The sequence below is a fragment of the Plecotus auritus genome (assembly GCF_963455305.1).
Source record: "Plecotus auritus genome assembly, chromosome: 8".
Classification (NCBI taxonomy): Eukaryota; Metazoa; Chordata; class Mammalia; order Chiroptera; family Vespertilionidae; genus Plecotus; species Plecotus auritus.
The window spans coordinates 72,803,470-72,823,984 of NC_137782.1; the positions used below are offsets into that span (position 1 = coordinate 72,803,470).

The 20,515-nt window shown below is 40.3% G+C and overlaps 1 protein-coding gene and 1 long non-coding RNA gene across 17 annotated transcripts in view; one reads left to right on the forward strand and one right to left on the reverse strand.

The window, feature by feature from the left end:
• PLCB4 (phospholipase C beta 4) overlaps positions 1-20,515 on the forward strand; it is a 400,050-nt gene that overhangs the window by 372,570 nt on the left and 6,965 nt on the right. For all 15 annotated transcript variants that reach the window (XM_080683992.1, XM_080683985.1, XM_080683990.1 and 12 more), the window contains 6 exons: positions 4,685-4,800; positions 6,293-6,368; positions 7,991-8,166; positions 11,586-11,687; positions 18,873-18,930; positions 19,343-19,429. In XM_080683992.1, coding sequence (XP_080540118.1) covers positions 4,685-4,800; positions 6,293-6,368; positions 7,991-8,166; positions 11,586-11,687; positions 18,873-18,930; positions 19,343-19,429 — 615 coding nt within the window. The remainder of the gene's footprint in view (positions 1-4,684; positions 4,801-6,292; positions 6,369-7,990; positions 8,167-11,585; positions 11,688-18,872; positions 18,931-19,342; positions 19,430-20,515) is intronic.
• LOC308256051 overlaps positions 9,033-20,515 on the reverse strand; it is a 35,343-nt gene continuing 23,860 nt past the window's right edge. For both annotated transcript variants that reach the window (XR_013961402.1, XR_013961403.1), the window contains exon 3: positions 9,033-9,152. This is a non-coding gene — a long non-coding RNA (uncharacterized lncRNA). The remainder of the gene's footprint in view (positions 9,153-20,515) is intronic.

Consider the following 20,515-nt stretch of genomic DNA (forward strand, 5'->3'; position numbering starts at 1 on the left):
TAGCCTAACTATTGAAAACCAGCTCACAATCTTAGCTCTAGGTACCAAAATTTCCTGGGTCGCTGGCAAATAGTTTGCAGAAACAGAGCATGAAGGGAGATGCTGACAGGCTCTCAACTTCTCACCAAGAGCCCTAGAGAGGGAGCTCTTCTCATGTTCCCCCTATTATGTAAACTCTGCGAGGTGGCCTACTTCTGAAATATAGTTATTTTTCCTTTCTACCCATACAAAGAGGTCTTTTGACAATGATAGAAATTATAAGAGCGAGTTGCAAGTTGAAGAGAACAGCAAGAGGTGGCTTGAGTAATTCTCGCCTGAGTTGAAAAACTTTATAGCACCTTCCTGCTCTCCAGTTTCTGCCCACAGAGAAAGGCAGAAAGCGGAATAACTCCTTTCCTGGTAGGGCCTATCACAGCTGTTGTCGCTGGGAGGATAATTTCCGCCTCTTCCAATAAAGGCAATGAAAGCAAGAGAAACTTAATTTCTTAAAAGGACCTCTGAGATCTTTTAAACTAGCCGGGCATCCCCACTTCTTTAGACTCTGACCCAAGCCTCAAACCAAGGCAATTCCCACAAAGCTGGACTTGAGTGATGAGCCTATGAATCACTCCAGATATTAAGATGCGAAGAGCATGGCGTGGAACTCTGTCATTTCTTTAAGAGTGTGTGCTCTTTTGAGAAATTCATCCTAAGGTAGGCCTAGTAATAGTCCTTGTATTATTGAACTGATGGCTTAATATATTTGCTGATATGAAGGTCATGTCAAAGACAGTGTGCTCCTAAATTTCATGAATAATTTTATGCAGTGGAATTCCTTTTATTGCCCATAGGGGAAACTTGCTACAGATTTTTATTAAGTTTGGGACTATTGGAGACAAAGCTATTTAAAGTAGTGATTTTAGCTTTGTTGGTCATTGACAACAACCTAGAATATAGAAAGGAAACAGAAAAGGAAATAAGAGAGAATGCAGCTTGAATGGCCTTCATTATTATGAATGGAGTTAGTACCCATATGGCAAGGCATCATTCAGCAGATTTTCCTCTCCATTTCAATTGGATCTCTGTCATTGAGGCAGGCATTTCAATGGCTTTTGGGCTATTTGGAAGCAAAGTGTTTGGCCTCATCCTCATTGATTATTTCTTTGAGGCATGACCAGAAAATATACTGTGACTAATAATAATCATAACAGCAATAATGGCAGCTAGAATTCTTGCATGCTCAGTATTTTCCAGATGCTATGCTCAGCACTTTACATGTATTATCTATTTATTACTCCCTACCCTATAGGGTAAATTTCTATTTAAATTCCCATTTTATACGTGAGGAAATTAAGGATTATAGAGATTAAACATTGAACTAATGTCCCAGAGTTAGGGAGGAGCAGAGCCAGTATTTGAACCCAAATCATCTGAGTCTAGAACTGAATTATTCTGTAAGATATTACATGCTTTAATAAGTAAATAACTTCCCCTCATTGAAGCAAATGGAGTGGCACACATGGGATGGGAAAATTTTCAGTTTGGACAATGTCAATATACTGACCACTAAAGAAGGATGCTCCTTAATTCTTTAGAACTTGGCCTACATAATACTGAGCAGAGTTGTCTGCTGATTCCTTGTCTAAACCTTTAAGTTTAAACTGACTCAGGCCTATCTGCTTAGTCAGAAAAGTGGCAAAGATGATGTCTTAGCGTGGGCTGCTGTAACAAGCTATCACAGACCAGGTGGCTCAAACTATAAACATTTATTTCTCACAGTCCTGGAGGTTAGAAGTCCAATATCAAGGTGCAGCAGATTCAGTAGCTGATGAGAGTCCCCTTTCTGTTTTTAGATGATCTCCTGTTGGATCCTCATGTGGTGGAGAGGACTGTCCACTCTCTCCTGTCTTTTCTTATAAGGGCACTAATCCCGTTCATGAGGGCTCCAAGCTCATGGCCTAATCACCCCCTATCTCCAAATTCTGTCACATTGAGGTTTAAGGATTCAACATCTGGATTTGAAGGGGGAGCATAAATATTTAGTCTATAACAGTTGAAAAATTAGTTTTCTGTGAAATAATTTAGAGGTGGCTTTAGTGGCTCTTTTTCTCCACCTCAGATGTCATTGCGCTTCATTCCTTTCATTTTCTTCACGCTGTTGGCGGAAAATACTCATATTATTTAATAACCAGCAAACCCTAGATGGATAAGAGAATCCAAGTTGCTTTATTTTATTTTATTTATTTAATTTATTTTTGCAGAAGACTATCAGTTTGGCTGGTGGTGGGCCGATTTGGGACAGAGGGCTGGCTGACTTAGGAAGACCTCTGCTGAGCTCCTTCCTCACTGCTCTATGTGGTCTCTCACCTTCTAGCAGGGAGTCCAGGCTTGTCCACGGGGGCAAGGGTCCCTAGAGACCAACCAGAAGCAGACAGGGTTTCTTGAGGCTGCAACTCAGAACTGGCACACCAGGAAGTCCACCTCATTCTCCTGGCTAATGCAAGTAATAGGCTGGCCCAGATTCAAGGAATTTGACTCTGTCTCTTGACAGTAAGAGTCACAAGGTTACATTTCAAAGGGGGATGGATACAGAGGGAGAATAAATGTGGCCCTTTTGGCAGTTTATCAACCATTTGCTAGATGCTCAACCTCTGAGCCACACCAGCTGGGCAATATTATATTTACTTTTAATCCTAACAACCCTATGAAGTAGGTATCACTGTCCCAGTTAAAAGATGAACAGACTGAGAGGGTAGGTGACTTGTCCCAGGATTTGAGACTAAAGAACCCAAGTCCTTAACCCAATGCCATGTTGTAGGAAACCCTAACAGAAATGTGTGAATAACATAGCAGTGCACACACATTGATAATATGGATGGATTTAATTGCTATTCCAACAACAAATTAAGCAAGACACCATTACATGTAACTCCTTGACTCCCCCCCCAAATCCACAGCAAGATAACATCCCCTTGAACGACCTCGCTAGTCTCCATTGCCAATACCTGTTCTGAGAACTTGTCCCCATCCAGCACCATTCTCTCCATAACTTCTCCTAAAGGTGTTTATCCACCAGACAAGAATGCAGGAATCTTATGTACCAATGCATTTCTGAAGAATATATGTATGAACAAATGGTAGACCAAGTCTTGTGTTAATTTACTAACAGGGCTGGGAAATTAAGGAAATCTTGGTAAAGTTAAAAATCCCTTCCACCTTTATATTTTATCAAAACTTTTAGAGATGTTCGTAAATTCATTTTGCTTTAAGTCAAGTCTACCTTAGGAAGAAAATTATATATTTAATTAAGTCACTCACTTAAAAAAATAAGCAAAAGGAAATATGACTGTGAGCATGGTTATAAAACCTGAACAACATCTATCCATTTCAGTCTCAAATGCCATTTGATTTCTCTAAGTTTCTCAAGAGTAAGACTAGGATATAATACCAAGTACCATTTTAGAGTTGGATATTACTTATTGTACTGATTGCCTCTAGGTTTGGGGGGCTTGAGCAACTAAGGAAATCTGATTTCAGATAAGTCACTGGCTGTGGGAAAATTATGAGGAGGAAAGAATGTTTATAGAGCAATACTTATTTTCAAAGCATTGCAAACTCAATTTCAGTGATTGAATGAAGCAGATGGGAAATAGGTTAAATATCTATAAGGCTGAAGACCAGAGCTCCTGGACACTGTCATCTTCCAGAATGCTGGTGAAAAGAGATTTGAAATCAGTTGACAGTCACAACTAAGGCCCAGGTGGCATGGCTCAGTGGCTGAGCATTGACCTATGAACCAGGAGGTCACTGTTCGATTCCTGGTCATGGCAAATGCCCGGGTTTCGGGCTCAATCCCCAGTGTGGAGTGTGCAGGAGGCAACCAATCAATGATTCTCTCTCATCATTGATGTTTCTATCTCTCTCTCTCCCTCTCCCTTTCTCTCTGAAATAAATTACATATATATATATTTATTTAAAAAAAACACACACACAAAACAAACAACTACGTTGCCAATTCTCATGTGTAATGATGATTTTTAAGGCCTTCCCAGGTGTTTAGAAGTCATATCAAATGTTGAATAGTTATATTTAGCATATAAATGAGAAGAAATATGGCTTCTCAAATAGTCAATAATATTGTAATAACTTGGTATGGTGACACATGGTTACTAGACTTATCATGGTAGTAATTTCACAAAATATGTAAATGTCAAATCACTCTATTGTACATCCAAAACTAACATGATATTGTATGTTAACTATACTTTAATGAATAATATTTTTTTAAAAAGAAATACGACAACTGAACTTGGGTATTTGAGGACCAATATGGGGAAGGGACAATAGACTATCTCAGATAGCAGAACGAAGATGAATGGGTGGAAATTCTGTGGAGACATAAATGTGCAGAAGAAAGGACTTTGGGATCGTCCGTGCTGCCCAATGGTGGGCAGGGCTGTCTTTTGAGGTGGGCGTGTTCATTCGACTGAGGCTAGAGACATCCTTTTTGGAGATATGCCTGTACAAAAGACTGCTAATATGTTGCATGGGACTTTGGAAGTTCTTCCAGTTCCCGACTCAATCACTCCTTAATTTCCAAACCAATACTCTGAGAAAGCTGGTGAAAATGATGCCAGAGACACATGGGGTACAGTGTATCAGCCGCACTGAGTCCAACTAGTAACTGACAATCTTTCTTGTTCAGGAGCACAGCACCATGCAGAAGCTACACTGCACGCAAGTTGACAAAATTGTGGCACAGTATGACAAAGAGAAGTCGACCCATGAGAAAATCCTAGAGAAGGCAATGAAGAAGAAGGGGTAATAATGTTTATTTCCTTCTAGAAGCCTTTGACTTTTTATATTTTGTCTTTTCCATAATTTAGCTGCCTATTTAGGCCAAAGAGCAACTTTGTCCTAACTCTTTTTCCATCATTAAAAATTATTCCTGGCTCGACCAGTGTGGCTCGGTGGTTGAGCATCAACCCATGAACCAAGAGGTCACAGTTTGATACCCTTTCAGGCCACATGCCCGGGTTGTGGACTCAATCCCCAGTAGGGGGCATGCAAAAGGCAGCTGATCAATTACTCTCATCATTGATGTTTCTATATCTCTCTCCTGCTTCCTCTGATATCAATAAAAATATATATTTTTAAAAATTATTCCTGGAAAATAAGAGACTCGTACAGCTTTAAGGAATAATTCAAGTAGGAAAGAGGAGCTTTGTTCAAGTTCTACAGCTGTTGGTTAATGACAGAATAACTGTGTCTCTCATGTGTTTCCCACTCAAGTATCTTGGAGGTGTATGGGGGAAAAGGAAGGACAAGCTAAAGCTGAGAAGATTTGAAACTACAGAAATAATTTTACATAGCCAGAAAATAATAATAAGGTTGATGCACTCAAAAATGCAGTTTTTGATTTTTAAGATGTCAAGAATGTTTAGCTTGTGCCACAGAGAAAACGTGAATGAAACTGATCATTGCATTTACTGTGAAAGATTTTGTCTCTAGAATTAAGCCAGGGAATGTTTATCTAATGCTGCAAGCTTACTGAATAACAGACAAGAGGAGAAACATACGGAGTGCCAGCCTTTGAGAAGTAATAGATTTGATGAGATACCTAGCATTTTTAGAATAATGCTTCTCCCAGAGACACACTCAGTGAATAATACAATGCCACATTCTGACTTAGGCCCCAGAGCACCTATGCTGAAGACAGAAAGTCAAAACATGTTCTGGTTTCAGCAATGATATGGTTATTTCAAAAGAAAAAAATAATCACTAAAATAAACAGTAATGGTTGCTGGGCAATTTCCTGGTATATATTTTCTGATCACAATAGAATAAGAAGCACAAATCACCCTAATATGCCAAGAAATGCTATTTTCTCCCTTACTGGCATGTGTCAAAGACAAAAATTTGGCTTTACAACCGAAATGGAAGAATTAACAATTCACTTCAAGGCTGAGGGCCTATTTCCCAGTTTTTATCCCAAATAATATTTTATTGAATAAATGAAAAATTGCTCAAAGAAAAGCAGGAACCAAAATGGAAACTCTGACCACAGATCCTTAACAATGACATAATTGTTAGGTCTGAAGTGTCTCTTTGTGTAGTGGTTGAATTGAGTAATCACGACATAGAATTGTGTAAGGTATGCATCTATTAAGAGAAAAATTGATGTTGCCCAATGAGCCATAGCATCCCATATCTGATGAACAAACTGGCTTCATCAGAAAGCTTTGTAGCAAAGGCCCATGGGAATGTGAAAATATCTAACGTCTGGCACATATTTGCGATTTTCCATTTTCAGGGGAAGTAATTGTCTTGAAATGAAAAAAGAAACAGAAATTAAAATTCAGACATTGACATCAGATCACAAATCTAAGGTAAGAAAATCCCTATTTTTACAGCAGCAACTTGCAGGAGATACTTTGTGATTTTTTTCCAAGGTTTATAGCATAAATCAGAAATAACATTATGCTGGGACTAGAAAGGGTCCAGGGCCTTACTGGGTAAGAGAAAAGCCATTTCGTGGAACATCTTTTCCTTCATCTGTAGAAATATGCTAACAATGTCTGTTTTCTGCCTCAGAGGCATCAAGCTAAACAATAAATGAATACACTAAAAGGAAATACTGTACAAAATACAGAATATGCTTCTCTCTGGAAGTAACAATAAACATATGACAGAAAACCGTTTGACTAAGGGGTTGAGTAACTGATACTCCATCCTAACTTTGCTGTGGAAGTTTGTGATAAGAAAAAAAATCAATAGTTTATATTCCAAGAGATAAGCCTAATTACCTGTATTTCCTCAAAGACACAAGAAAATATGAGTTTGGGAGACCGTAATTAAATTTGTGGACATTTGGAGAAGTGAATGCTAAGTTCCAGTCAAGAACATAAATAATTAATCCAGTGATAATGGTTAATAAAAATAAACAAACAAAAAAACTTCTTAAAGAAAGCTCCCAACTATAGCACTTGGTCAAACCAGCCAACCTCCATGTCTGCATGTGGTTCTGTCATCCAGCCCAGTGGCTCTGATGTACACACGCCAGCCACATGGGTGGAGCTGAAGTTCTCTCTGCTGCTGTGTATTCTGTGTTTGTTCTGCCATAAAGTCTATAGAAGCAGTAAACTGTGTGTCTTTGAGAGTTGTTCCCCATTCTCTCTTATTCTCCTTAACGGGAATGCTTGAGAATTAATGCCTGTACAACATGCCACGATTTTTAGATGCTTTGCATAAATAGGAAAGTAGAAACCTTGGCCACTACCAGTTAGCTTTTGCTGCCATACTCAACTGGATGGTTTTTCTACTGATTTCGGCTCATGTGTCTACAGCGAGCTGGATTGGTGGCCTCCCTCAGAGACATGCTGGTGAGCTGGCTGCTGCTTCCTTTTTCCTACATGACCTCTCACCTTTCAGCAGGGAGCACAGGCTCAGTCACAGGGCAGCTCGGGGTTCCAGATAGAGCACTTTTCAAGCCTCTGCTTGCATCACATTTGCTACTGGCTCAGGACTAAAGCACGTGACAAGGACAGCCAGATTCAAGGAGGTGGGGAAATGGACTCTGGCTCTTGATGAGGGGAGCTGTAAAACACATTGCAAAGAGCATTGATGCAGGGTTGACACAGTAAGTCATGATCCAGGAATAAGGGAACCCACCCCCTCATTTCAGACCTGTGGCCTGGTGGAGTGAACCTGGAAAAGCACGAGGTGATGAAGGGGATTCTGAAAGGACTGGTAAAGCAGCATAGGCAAAGTTAGGCAGTAAATGAATGGGTCATCGTTAAATAGTTAGAGCCAAAGTGATTGATTTTTAAAAATAAGCAATGACGTCCTAATTCCCATTGATTGGTACCTATTTTTTGCAGGTCATACGTGTCCACTGATTCACCAAGTAAATTGGTGGGAGGGATCTAAAATGCATGAATCCTATTGTGCTTGCTGTTCATACCTGAAATCTGAGAATTCCAGGTGGCTCCATCCCCTCTTTCTTACATAGGTCAAAGAGATTGTGGCACAGCACACAAAGGAGTGGTCAGAAATGATCAACACCCACAGTGCTGAGGAGCAGGAAATCCGGGACCTGCACCTCAGCCAGCAGTGTGAGCTGCTGAGGAAACTCCTGATCAACGCCCACGAACAGCAAACCCAGCAGCTGAAACTGTCCCACGACAGGTAGGAGAGCTAGCCATCTCCAAGTGAGCACCTAGTTTTTAAAGAACACGAATTTTGCACATGTCAGTTGAGGTAGTAGGCAAAATCAACTTGACTTGTACTATGGATCTTTCATGTGTATCATATCATAGGACTGATATGAGCAAGATGAACTCTAAGAAATGGCCTCTGCCATCCAAGGGCTTATATGTGTTACAATATTAACACTCACATGAGAATCTAAGTCAAATGACAAGTAGTGTGTGATCCACAGTAAACAGTGTGATAGGACAAAGAGCATCCAGCCCAGAAGAGCAAGGCCGCCTCCAAAGTGGCCTTTGGAAGTGATGTGGAGTCTCTGAGGAAGAGAAGAAACAGAAGGAGGTAAAGACCAACCAGCGAAGCCCCTAGAGAGACTGAGACTGATCTCTCCGTGGCTAACAGGAGACTGATCTCTCTGTAGATAACAGTGAACTGATCACTCCGTGGCTGACGGTGGAGAGTCCCTCCTGTTGCATTATTTGGACTTCTGTGAGTTTTAGAAAGATAGTCCTAATCCCGAAACAGCAAAGAAGGATCAGTTTATTTTGGTCTCTCCGTGCTTCAGCAAATTGAATATTACATGTAAACTACCTGAAAATGATAAACTAGACCCCTCCCACACACACACACACACACACTCCAAGAACATTTATGCCAATTACTTCTTTTTTTTTAATATTTATTGATTTTTTACAGAGAGGATAGGAGAGGGCTAGAGAGTTAGAAACATCGATGAGAGAGAAACATCAATCAGCTGCTTCCTGCACACCCTCTACTGGGGATGTGTCCACAACCAAGGCACATGCCCTCGACCGGAATTGAACCTGGGACTCTTCAGTCTGCAGGCCGACACTCTATCCACTGAGCCAAACCGGTCAGGGCTATGCCAGTTACTTCTTGTGATCACAGCTCTGTTGCAGCGTGCTTGCTTCTCCCTCAGTGCCACTCCATGCCACAGTTAGGGCCTGTTGATATACATGAAAGAGGAGGAAAGAGAAGCATTATCAAACAAATCAAACAAGAAACTTTAAAAATGCTAAATGTATAAATTATCTGAAATCCCCCACCTTATTTTGGAGGGGTAGATTCGGCCATAAGAGCATGAAGTATTTTTGCCATAGTTTCCAATCCTCATTTGAGACAACTAAATAAGGGCCTGAGGGTTAATGTTCTGTACCCTAACCATTTTACAATACAGGTGACCTTTGAACAACATGGTTTGAACTGCATGGGTCACTTATACCTGGTTTTTTTCAATAAATACATACAGTATTGTAAATGTATTTTCTTTTACTTCCGATTTTCTTAATAACATTTTCTTTTCTCTAGCTTACTTGATTGTAAGAATACAGTATAAAATACAATTAGCATGCAAAATATATGTTAACCAACTGTTTATATTATGAGTAAGTCTTTCACTCTATTGGTAGTTAAATTTTGGGGGAGTCAAAAGTTATATGTGGATAGTACAGGGGTCGGCACCCTTAAATCCATGTTGTTCAGAGACCAACTATACTCTATCTCCATGTATAGGATTAGAAGTTGTCTTTTCTTTTTTCCCTTGCAAATCCTCTCAATTCAGTATACAAAAAGGTCTATTCATCGGTCTGCCTTGGGCCATTGCAGCAATACCAGGTTTTAGGTGTCTACCCTATTCAAAGATACTTCACAGAATATGGAACTCTTTTCTAATCTTCTTTGTAGCTAAATAAAGATTTTTGTAGTTGACTAAAAAAAAATTTTGTACCCCACAACAGTAGGAACCATTCAAAAGAAAAAAACAAAAGAAACTAATTCTTGCATTTCTTAGGAAGTCATTTGAAGAGACCATACCTAGTTACTAATGTACTTTAAAAGTTAAATCTGTGATAAGGCCATTTTTCAAAGCAACAGAGCATTTAAGCTTGTTCTCAAGTACCCTGTGTTTGTGTTTCTTTTTCACCATCACAGCTACTGTTCTTGGTTAATTAATCCTAGCTACTGACAGCAGTGTTTGGATACTGATACGTGTTGAATGAATGAATGAATGAATGAATGAATGAAGAAATGGTCTGTTTACAAAGAGCCATTTTCTGGGGCCCAGGAGTTTGTAGCCCTTATTCCTGCCTCTGTAGCCCTAAGTTCTGCAACTGAAGTACCTGTTACAGGTGGTCCTTCCCTTTTAAAAAATTTAAATTTTTTGAGGTAACATTGGTTAATAACATTATATAGATTATAACTCAACATCTGTATACTCTATTGTGTGCTCCCCATGAAGTCTAGTTTCCCTCAGTTACCGTATATTTGACTCCTTTTCCCAATTCACCCTCCACCCACCCGCTTCCCTCTGGTAATCACCGTGCTGTTGTCTGTATCTATAAGTTTGTTTTTGCTTGTTTTGTTATTGTGTTTGTTATTTTTTTGTTTAATAGTCTACATATGAGTGAAATCACACGGTTTTTGTCCTTTTTTTCCTGACTTATTTCAGTTAGCATAATACTCTCAAGATCCATCCATGTAGTTGCTAATAGCGATATTTCATTTCTTATGGCTGATTAATATATCAATTGATGATAGATAGATAGATAGATAGATAGATAGATAGATAGATCACATCATCTTTTTTCATTCATCCTTTCTGAACACTTGGGTTGTATACCATGCCTTTTGCTGAGCAAACGCCGCTCAGGTAACCCGACTTCCTGGTGACAAGTTTCCAGGTAGCGCTTCAAGGAGATGTGCATAGGTTCCAGAAAAAGAATATTTGCTAATGATATTCATTTTTATATTCTAAATTGCATGCCTTTAATGTACACATAAGTCATATGAAGATATGAGTCTTTGTCCTGCATACACATGCATTCACACACACAGTGGCCATTCACCTGTAAACGTCCTGTTTTACTACTTCCTGTGCTTGTTTGAAACCATTTGACTCCCTTCATTCCCACAGGCTGTCAGAAAACAGGAAGGTCCCTTGTGAGGGTGGGGACATTCTCTCTCTCCCACAGGCCATCTGTTCCCCAAAAATGTGGGGCAAAGCTGGAAAATTCTTCTTCTCAGCCCACCACTGTTACTTCACCACGAGGTGTCCCACTGTCCTCTGGGAGAAGTGTGCTCATGAATTGGAGCTTCTTCACCCCTTTTCATGGGATGTAAAACAACTCCAAGAGCTCAATAATGAAGAAAAAAAAGTGAACCTAGTCCTGTTTACATGTAGAATATTTTTGTTTGTTTTTAAGAAAACTTACCATTTTAACCATTCTTAAGTGTGTAGCATTAAGTACATTCACACTGTTGTGACACCATCACCATCATCCATCTCCAGAACTTTTTCATCTTTTCCAACTGAACCTCTGTAGCCATTAAATACTAACCTCCATTCTCTCACTCCCTATTTGTTTATTTTTAATTCATAGGGAAAGCAAGGAAATGAGAGCACACCAGGCTAAGATTTCTATGGAAAATAGCAAAGCCATCAGTCAAGATAAATCTATCAAGAACAAAGCAGAACGGGAAAGGTAAGTGAGAATGCTGTTGGCGGGAATATAGCATAGGCTTAACATTTATGTGTGCATGCGCACACATATGCACATCTGAGATATGAAACCCTTGTGAGTTTTAGCTAAGGCTTCTGCTATAACTGCTATGAAAATTTATTACTACAATAGAACAGTCATCTTATGATTATTTATTACCTCCAGTAAAATAAGTTTACATTCAATATATGTGTGCTCACTTATAAAACATGGCAAAATATCCTTCCCATATTCCAGTGGGCCCTCCTGCTAGCATCTCACCTACTCAGGTGCAAGTCCATTCTGAGTGGGTCGGTTCTGAATAGCAGCATGTAGGGGGACTGTCATCTCCCCTTGATTTACTCACACTGTCATTGACAATAAGGATCATCTCAAAAAAAGTCCCCTAAGTCCTTTCTTAGGTTGGGTTTTCTAGAAACAGAGACCAAGACAGGAATTTGGATGCCTGTGATATACAGAGGAAGGGGTCTTCAGAGAAGGGGAGTGGGGGGAAGCAGGAAGGGTCCAGGAATGGGGCTGAGCAGGGATATGCTCTCCACTAGAATACCTCTTCAGCCCGATCCCAAGCTCTAGAGTTATTTTGCAACATGGTTTTATCTCTTTGAGCCAAGGGTGTCTGGCCTTTGTACTGCTGTGTTAAGACATTAGCACAACATACTTCACTTTATTTTGCTTCACAGATGTTGCATGTTTTAAAAATTGAAGGCAAGGCCCTCCACCAAAAAAGATTACAACTCGCTCTATTGTGATACTCACTTTATTGCTGTGGTCTGGAACCAAACCTACAATGTGTAGTGTGCCTGCAGCCATGTTACCCAAAGAGGGAATTAATAGCACTTAAATCCCAGTTCTTAAATTATCTTACATTCTGAGTTACTGGTAACCTAATTAGCAAAGTTTTTTATTTAATATTCTAATTCTGACTTAATATACTTATTTATTATAACTTTGTTTCTAGGTGGTTCTAAAACACCTGGAAATGGCTGTTTTTTGCTAGAACAATTTTTCTATGCCAACTGGTTATCTTTTCTTCCTTAGCTCTCTGATTATGAATTTGTAATTTTAATTTTTGGTAGCTTAATAAAGTGGCTATATAAAGAACTAAGAGTTAAAATTTAAAAATTTATAGTCAGAGAGCTAAGAAAGACACATAGAAGCTGAAAACCACTTTTATTCTTGGTCTAAAGGAGACATTTCAACAGAAATTACACAATATTTATAACTGAATGGCAATGGAAGCACAATTTATTAATGTGCAAAAAGAAGCTAATGTGCACAGCAAAAGAAACAATCACAAAAATGAAGTCCTATAGAATGGGAGAAAATACTTGTAAACCATGTATCCAGCAAGGTGTTATTATCCAAAATATATAAGGAACTCATGCAACTCAATAGCAAAATAATAATAATTCAATTAAAAATGGACAGAGGACCTAAGATAATTTTTCCAAAGAAGACATGCAAATGATCAACAGGTACATGAAAAGGTGCTCAGTATCACTAATCATCAGGGAGATGCAAATGAAAACCACAATGAAATATCACCTCACACCTATTGGAATGGCTGTCATCAATAAATCAAGTAAGTATTGGCAAGAATGTGGAGCAAAGTGAACTGTGTACCCTTGGTAGGGATGTCAACTGTACAGCCAGCCACTATGGAAAAGAGTTCGGAGGTTCCTCAAAAAAATTAAAAATAGAGCCCTGACCGGTTTGGCTCAGTGGATAGAGCGTTGGCCTGCAGACTGAAGGGTCCCAGGTTTGATTCTGGTCAAGGACATGTACCTTGGTTGTGGGCACATCCCCACTAGGGGGTGTGCAGGAGGCAACTAATCAATGTTTCTCTCTCATCAATGTTTCTAACTCTCTATCCCTCTCCCTTCCTCTTTGTAAAAAATCAATAAAATATATTTTTAAAAAATTAAAAATAGAACTACCTACCATATGATCCAGCAACCCCACTTCTGGTTATATATACAAAGGAAATGAAATCACTAGCTGGAAGGAGATATCTGCACCTTTATGTTCTTTATAGCTTTATTCTCTTATATATATACTAGAGGCCCAGCACATGATTAAATCATGCAGGTAGGGTCCTAGGCCTAGCCTCCTGTGATCAGGGCCATCTTCTGCCCGTTCGCCAGTCCCCAGGCCAAACACCACCTCCACCACTGGGCTGTCAGGCCGTTGGGATCACCAGCTCATCCTCAGCTGTTCCAGGGCTCAGGCCTGCAGGAAAGCGGCGCTGAAGACTTCACCTCCATGCACATGTGCTGGGCCGGCTACTGATGGAATGCGCTGCCTGCTCAGGGCTGCTCACATGGGCGCTGCCGCTGCCACTGCTACTGCGGCTTGAGCTGCTGATGGAGGCATGCCCACGATCTACCCGACCCGGTGTGAGCGGCCTGAGCAGGCAGAGCGTTCCATCAGCGACCGGCCCAGCGCACGCGCGTGGAGGTGAAATTGCCAGCTTCCACTTTCCCGCAGGCCTGAGCCCCCGAGCAGCCGGGGATGAGCTGGTGATCCCAACAGCCTGACAGCCAGCCCAGTCCTCCCACCACCCACCCTGATTCCCCCGTTCACCATTGCTGATCCATCGGAGCCTGTGAGGGGGAGGAGGGGGAGGGACCAAGAAGTGGTCAATGCCACCTCATGGCGACTGGTCGTTTGGTCGTTCTGGTCATTAGGGACACTGGCTTTTTATATATATAGATTACCAAAAAAATGTATACACACTTTAATAGCTGATAGCTCAATTGGTGTTTCTTACTTTTCAGATTTAACCCATTGTAATTAATTATTATTCAAAGTGCATATACATTTTTTGGGACACCGTGTGTGTGTGTGTGTGTGTGTGTGTGTGATTTAGCCATTAAAAAAATGGAAATTGGGGAGAAACCAAGATGGCGGCATAGGTAAACATCTAAACTGCTGCCTTGCACAACAATATCAAAACTACAACTAAAAGACAAAATGGACACCATCCAGAACCACAGGAAAGCTGGCTGAGTGGAAATTCTACAACTAGAAGGAAAGAGGAAAGCACATTGAGACTCAGAGGAGCTGCAAAAGGCTGAGGTACGGAGACGTGCGTGCGCGGAGAGGACAGGCGGCTGAGTGCATGGGTGGCTGAGTGCACGGCTGGCTTTCTAAAGTGGGAGGGAGATGGAAGCTCCTGACTGCGCTGAACTCCAGTCCCAGGCGAGACTCTGGGAACCCAGACTCATTCAGGGAGAATCTGGACTGTCAGGAAAAGAGAAAGCACACTGAGACTCAAGGGAGCTGTGGAAGACAGAGATCTGGAGGCGTGCGTGTGCAGAGAGGACTGACTGCTGAGTGCACGGGCGGCTGAGTGCGCGGCTGGCTTTCTAAAGTGGTAGGGCGACGGAAGCTCCCGACTATGCTGAACTCCAGTTCCAGGCGAGTTTCTGGGAATCCAGACTCACTCGGGGAGAAACTGGACTGTCTGGCAGCGGGCGAAACTCGAGGGCAGCTTTCAGCGATGCTTGCAGCGATTACCAAGGGACACTGAGACCCAGGGGCCTCATAGGGCAGGGCTGACGGGAAACCAAGGCTGCCTGCTCCACCCTGAGACTTCGCTCCATCCAAGCTGAGGACAGAGGCTTTTGCAATTTTGCAAGACTTGTCTCATAAGGGTGTCTACAGCACAGAAGTTCTCCCAGCAGATCCTCACAGCCAGTTGGCCTGGAGATCAATTCCTCCCAGTGATGCCAACAACAATCAAGACTTAACTACAACAAGGCTGTGCACACAGTCCACAAAGGGGTGCACCAAGAGTGTCCACCTCAGGTAACTGGGGAGGCTGAGCCACTGGGCCCTATAGGACACTTACCACACAAAGCTACTCTACCAACTCAGGGAAGCAATGAAAATGCGGAGACAAAGAAACAGATCACAAATGAAAGATATGGAGGAAAGCAAACAACTGGATATAGAGTTCAAAACCATGGTTATAAGGTTTTTCAAGAATTTCCTAGAAAAGGCCAATAAATTTAGCGAGACCCTCGAGGATATTAAAAAGGACCAACTAGAAATTAAACGTACACTGACTGAAATAAAAAAATATTGTACAGAGACCTAACAGCAGACTAGAGGACCGCAAGAATCAAGTCAAAGATTTGAAATACAAAGAAGCAAAAAACACCCAGCCAGAAAAGAAAAAAGAATCCAAAAATTTGAAGATAGTGTAAGGAGCCTCTGGGACAACCTCAAGCGTACCAACATCCAAATTATGGGGGTGCCAGAAGAAGAGAGAGAGCAAGATACTGAAAACCTATTTGAAGAAATAATGACCGAAAACTTCCCCCACTTGGTGAAAGAAATAGACTTTACAAGTCCAGGAAGCGCACAGAACCCCAAACAAAAGGAATCCAAAGAGGACCACACCAAGACACATCATAATTAAAATGCCAAGAGCAAAAGACAAAGAGAGAATATTAAAAGCAGCAAGAGAAAAACAGTTAATTACCTACAAGGGAGCACCCATACGATTGTCAGCTGATTTCTCAACAGAAACTATGCAGGCCAGATGGGAGTGGCAAGAAATATTCAAAGTGATAAATAGCAAGAACCTACAAACCAAGATTACTCTACCCAGCAAAGCCATCACTCAGAATTGAAGGTCAGATAAAGAGCTTCACAGATAAGAAAAAGCTAAAGGAGTTCATCACCACCAAACCAGTATTATATGAAATGCTAAAAGGTATTCTTTAAGAAGAGGAAGAAGAAAAAAATGGTAAAGATAAAAATTATGAACAACCAATACATATCTATCAACAAGTGAATCTAAAAATCAAGTGAATAAAAAATCTGAGGAACAGAATAAACTGGTGAATATAATGGCATCAGGGGCATAGAAAGGGAGTGGACTGACAATTCTCAGGGAGAAAGGGGTGTGAGGGGTGCAGGAAGAGACTGGACAAAAACCTATGGATGAGTTCAGTGTGGGGAAGGTAAGGGCAGAGGGTGGGGTGGGAACCAGGTGGAGGGGAGCTATGGGGGGAAAAAAGAGGAACAATTGTAATAATCTGAACAATAAAGATTTATTAAATTAAAAAAAATGGAAATCCTGCAAATTTGCAACAGCATGAGTAGATCTTGAGGATATAATGTTAAGTGAAATAAGGCAGACAGAGAAAACAAATACTCTATGACAGTGGTTCTCTACCTTTCTAATGCCATGACCCTTTAATACAGTTCCTCATGTTGTGGTGACCCCCAACCATAAAATTATTTTCATTGCTACTTCATAACTGTAATTTTGCTACTGTTATGAATCGTAATGTAAATATCTGTGTTTTCTGATGGTCTTAGGCGACCCTGCTAGCGGTTCTCAATCTGTGGGTTGCGACGAAGTAGCAACGAAAATAATTTTATGGTTGGGAGTCACCACAACATGAGGAACTGTATTAAAGGGTCGCGGCATTAGAAAGGTTGAGAGCCACTGCTCTATGATCTCACTTACATGTGGAATCTAAAATATGCCAAACTCATAGAAACGGTAGCATGGTGGTTGCCAGGGGCTGAGGAGTGGGGGAAGTGGGGAGATGTGGGTTAAAAGAGTAAAAGCTTCCAATTATAAGGTGAATACGTTCTGGGGACCGATGTCTAGCATGGTGACTATAGTTAACAGTATTGAATTATATTCTTGAAAGTCGCTAAGGGAGTCGGTCTTAAATGTTCTCACCACACAAAAAAAAGAAAGTAGCAAAATTAATATTTAGAGTGAAAATTATAGCTTACATATATATATATTTTTAAAGAAATGAGAATTATTGAACTAGACACTCAAGTAAAGAGGATATAAAATTATAAAAACAGAGTGAACCCAAAGAACTCTGATGGGAAGAAATAATAAATTAAAAAGGAGGAAGTATTGAAATAGAGATTAAAAGGCAATAGATAGTATCAGCAAAGCAAATTTTTTTTATTTGAGGAAAAAAATCATTAAATCAGTAAACCTCCAGCAAGAGGAATAGAGTGAAAGCACAAATTAGTAACATTAGAATAAAAAGGGTAAATAACTGCAGATGTAATCAATAGTTTTGAAAAACAAGGCTACTATAAATAATACTGCCAATGAATTTGAAAACAGATGAAATGGACAAATGCCTAGAAAAAAAATAGAACTATCAAAACTGACTGGAAAAGAAGAAAACCTGAAGAGACCTCTAACTGTTACAGAAATTCAGTCCATTCTAGGTCTGTTCAGTTGTGAAGAGCACTCCACCTCACCGGTAATCTGAGAGCTGCAGGTGAAAGCAGCAGCATGATGCCATTTCACAAAACCAACAAACTAACAAACAAGCAAATGTATGATGGGACCACCCGTGGGCAAAGACATGGAGAAGAGTGGCCCCCAGACTGTATGGATGGGAGTGCACATTGGGACCACTGCTTTGAAAGAAGTCGTTCATACCCTTCCAACCTGCAGGTCTGAGTATCTTGGGAAAGCCTTTGCTGCATGCACAAGCAGATAAGCCTTACACTTCATTCACTTCCTCGGTCAACAGATGCTTAGCGTGCCAAGCATCGCAAGGCCCAATGCACCAGATCATTGTAGCTTTATTGTTTGGCAAGAGCCTACCATTTATTAATGGCAAAATGGAAGTACTGTAGTCTATTCATAAATGAGAAATAGCCATATAGCAAATGAAAATAATGGAAGAGCTTAAAACAGCTGTATCTAAAACAAGGCTAAGAGATAAGTTATACAGAGAAACCAGACATGTTACCATTTAGGTAAATTGGAAACATACAAAATAATATACACTGGCAGCGGCGGCAGCACCTAGGATCTTGTTAAAAATGGTCCATAACAACATCAGCGGAGTGGTTATGTGTGGAGAGAGGAAGGAATGAAAGGGAATCAGAAAGACTACAAAGGGGGCTTTGATGATAACTGTAACACTATTTTCTTTAAAAATAGGAGGCAAACATGACAGAACATTAATATTGACTAATCTGAGTGATGGGTACACATTTTCTTTTCATATTTTTCTCTGTTCATTTCATGTTTCAAAATTTCACAATAAAAATCAGGAAAAGAAAGTGATGATTCTACCCAGACAATTAAATGGAATGTAACTTTCTTATTTAATCCCAGTCAATGTCATACCAACTGTTATTTGTACCTATTACTTTTAGGCGAGTCAGGGAGTTAAACAGCAGCAACACTAAAAAGTTTCTGGAAGAAAGAAAGAGAGTAAGTATTTTATAATTTTCTTGGCATTCTTCCCTAAAAAAACTATAAATAATAACTCATGCTTAAATATCAGACTTATAGCTAATTTGCTTAATTTTATTTTTCTTTACATTAAACATTCTAGCTTCTCTGTACTCTGAAAGCTAAAATGATCATTTTCTAAAATCATTAAGGTAATTATTTGGAACCACTTTATATAGAAAATGCAATATTATTTTCTCAGATTTTAGCAGGAGAAATTTCCCCATTAAGAATTATGGGTCTAAACTTTCCCCATTTTCAGACTATTTTTTAAAAAATTATAATCTCTCTCACTTTAATTGTAAACTTGCACATCATTTCTCATTCATAAGTTTTAAGATTACAATGCAAAGTTTATCAGAATTGTGTTTGTTTTTTTGTTTTTTTGCAGCTCGCAATGAAACAGTCCAAAGAAATGGATCAGTTGAAAAAAGTCCAGCTTGAACACCTAGAATTCCTAGAGAAACAGAATGAGCAGGTATTTCACCTAAAAAGTGTAAAAAGACCTAGGTGGCCAGCCAGCTTTGGAAGGCACAGACCACACGGCCTGCAGGGACCACTCTGCTAATTCCCGTGTTTGATAGTGGCGTGGAAAGGTGGCTAGAAAAATGCGGTGCCTCTTACTGTATTTTCCTGGTCCCATCCAACTAGAGCAGAAAGCATTCTTTTTTGAAGCGGAAGAGGAATGTGGCTGTGGGAAAAAAAGAATCAAAACTCATCATTTGAATAGATTATGGGGATTCTCAGAATGACATTACTGAGAGGAGGAAAAAGGAGAGGTCACAAATTATTTCTCTATTTTCATTTATATGTTTATAATTTGCAACCTAGAGGCAAATGATGTTGTGTGTAAAAGCAAATGAGAGAAACAACCTATTGTCAACCTCCACCTAAAAATACAGTTAGAAAGCCTTCCTAGGGCTTACAAGGAGGACCTAAAGACATGAGCCACCACAACTCTGAAAACCACTTGATCTGAGTGGTTACCATAATCTTGGTGCTTCTTTCCAGCAAATGGAGAAGCACACATAAATAAAAAGCACACATGTGGCTCGCGAGCCGCGGTTTGCCGTTCTGTTGACTAATGAGTTTGCCGAGCACTGGGATAGGGGCTTAATCACAAGGAACAACAACAGCCTGTAATTATTGGAATCGAGAGTCTAGGTTAGTGGTCGGCAAACTCATTAGTCAACAGAGCGGCAAACCGCAGCTCGCGAGCCGCATGTGGCTCGCAAGCCGCAGTTTGCCGACCACTGAGTTAGGCTATCAGGCATATGCCCAGCACCTAGAGACATGTATGTGTAAGCATGGTACAGATGGGATCCATCTCAAACAGGCCCCGGCCCATCAGCCATCCACAGTTTCATTTCAATTTGATAGAAATACCTCTAGCTTATAATGCAAAAGGACCCTCAATAGCAGTTTAAATTTGTCTCAGTTCAAACTTTACTCTTTAGGTGTAACTGGTTTGGAATTTATTATTTATAGATAATTCCCTTCTGTCTAGAAACTTGAAAGATGAAATTACTTTCACTGCCTTGCTCTTTCCTGATTCCTCCCATCA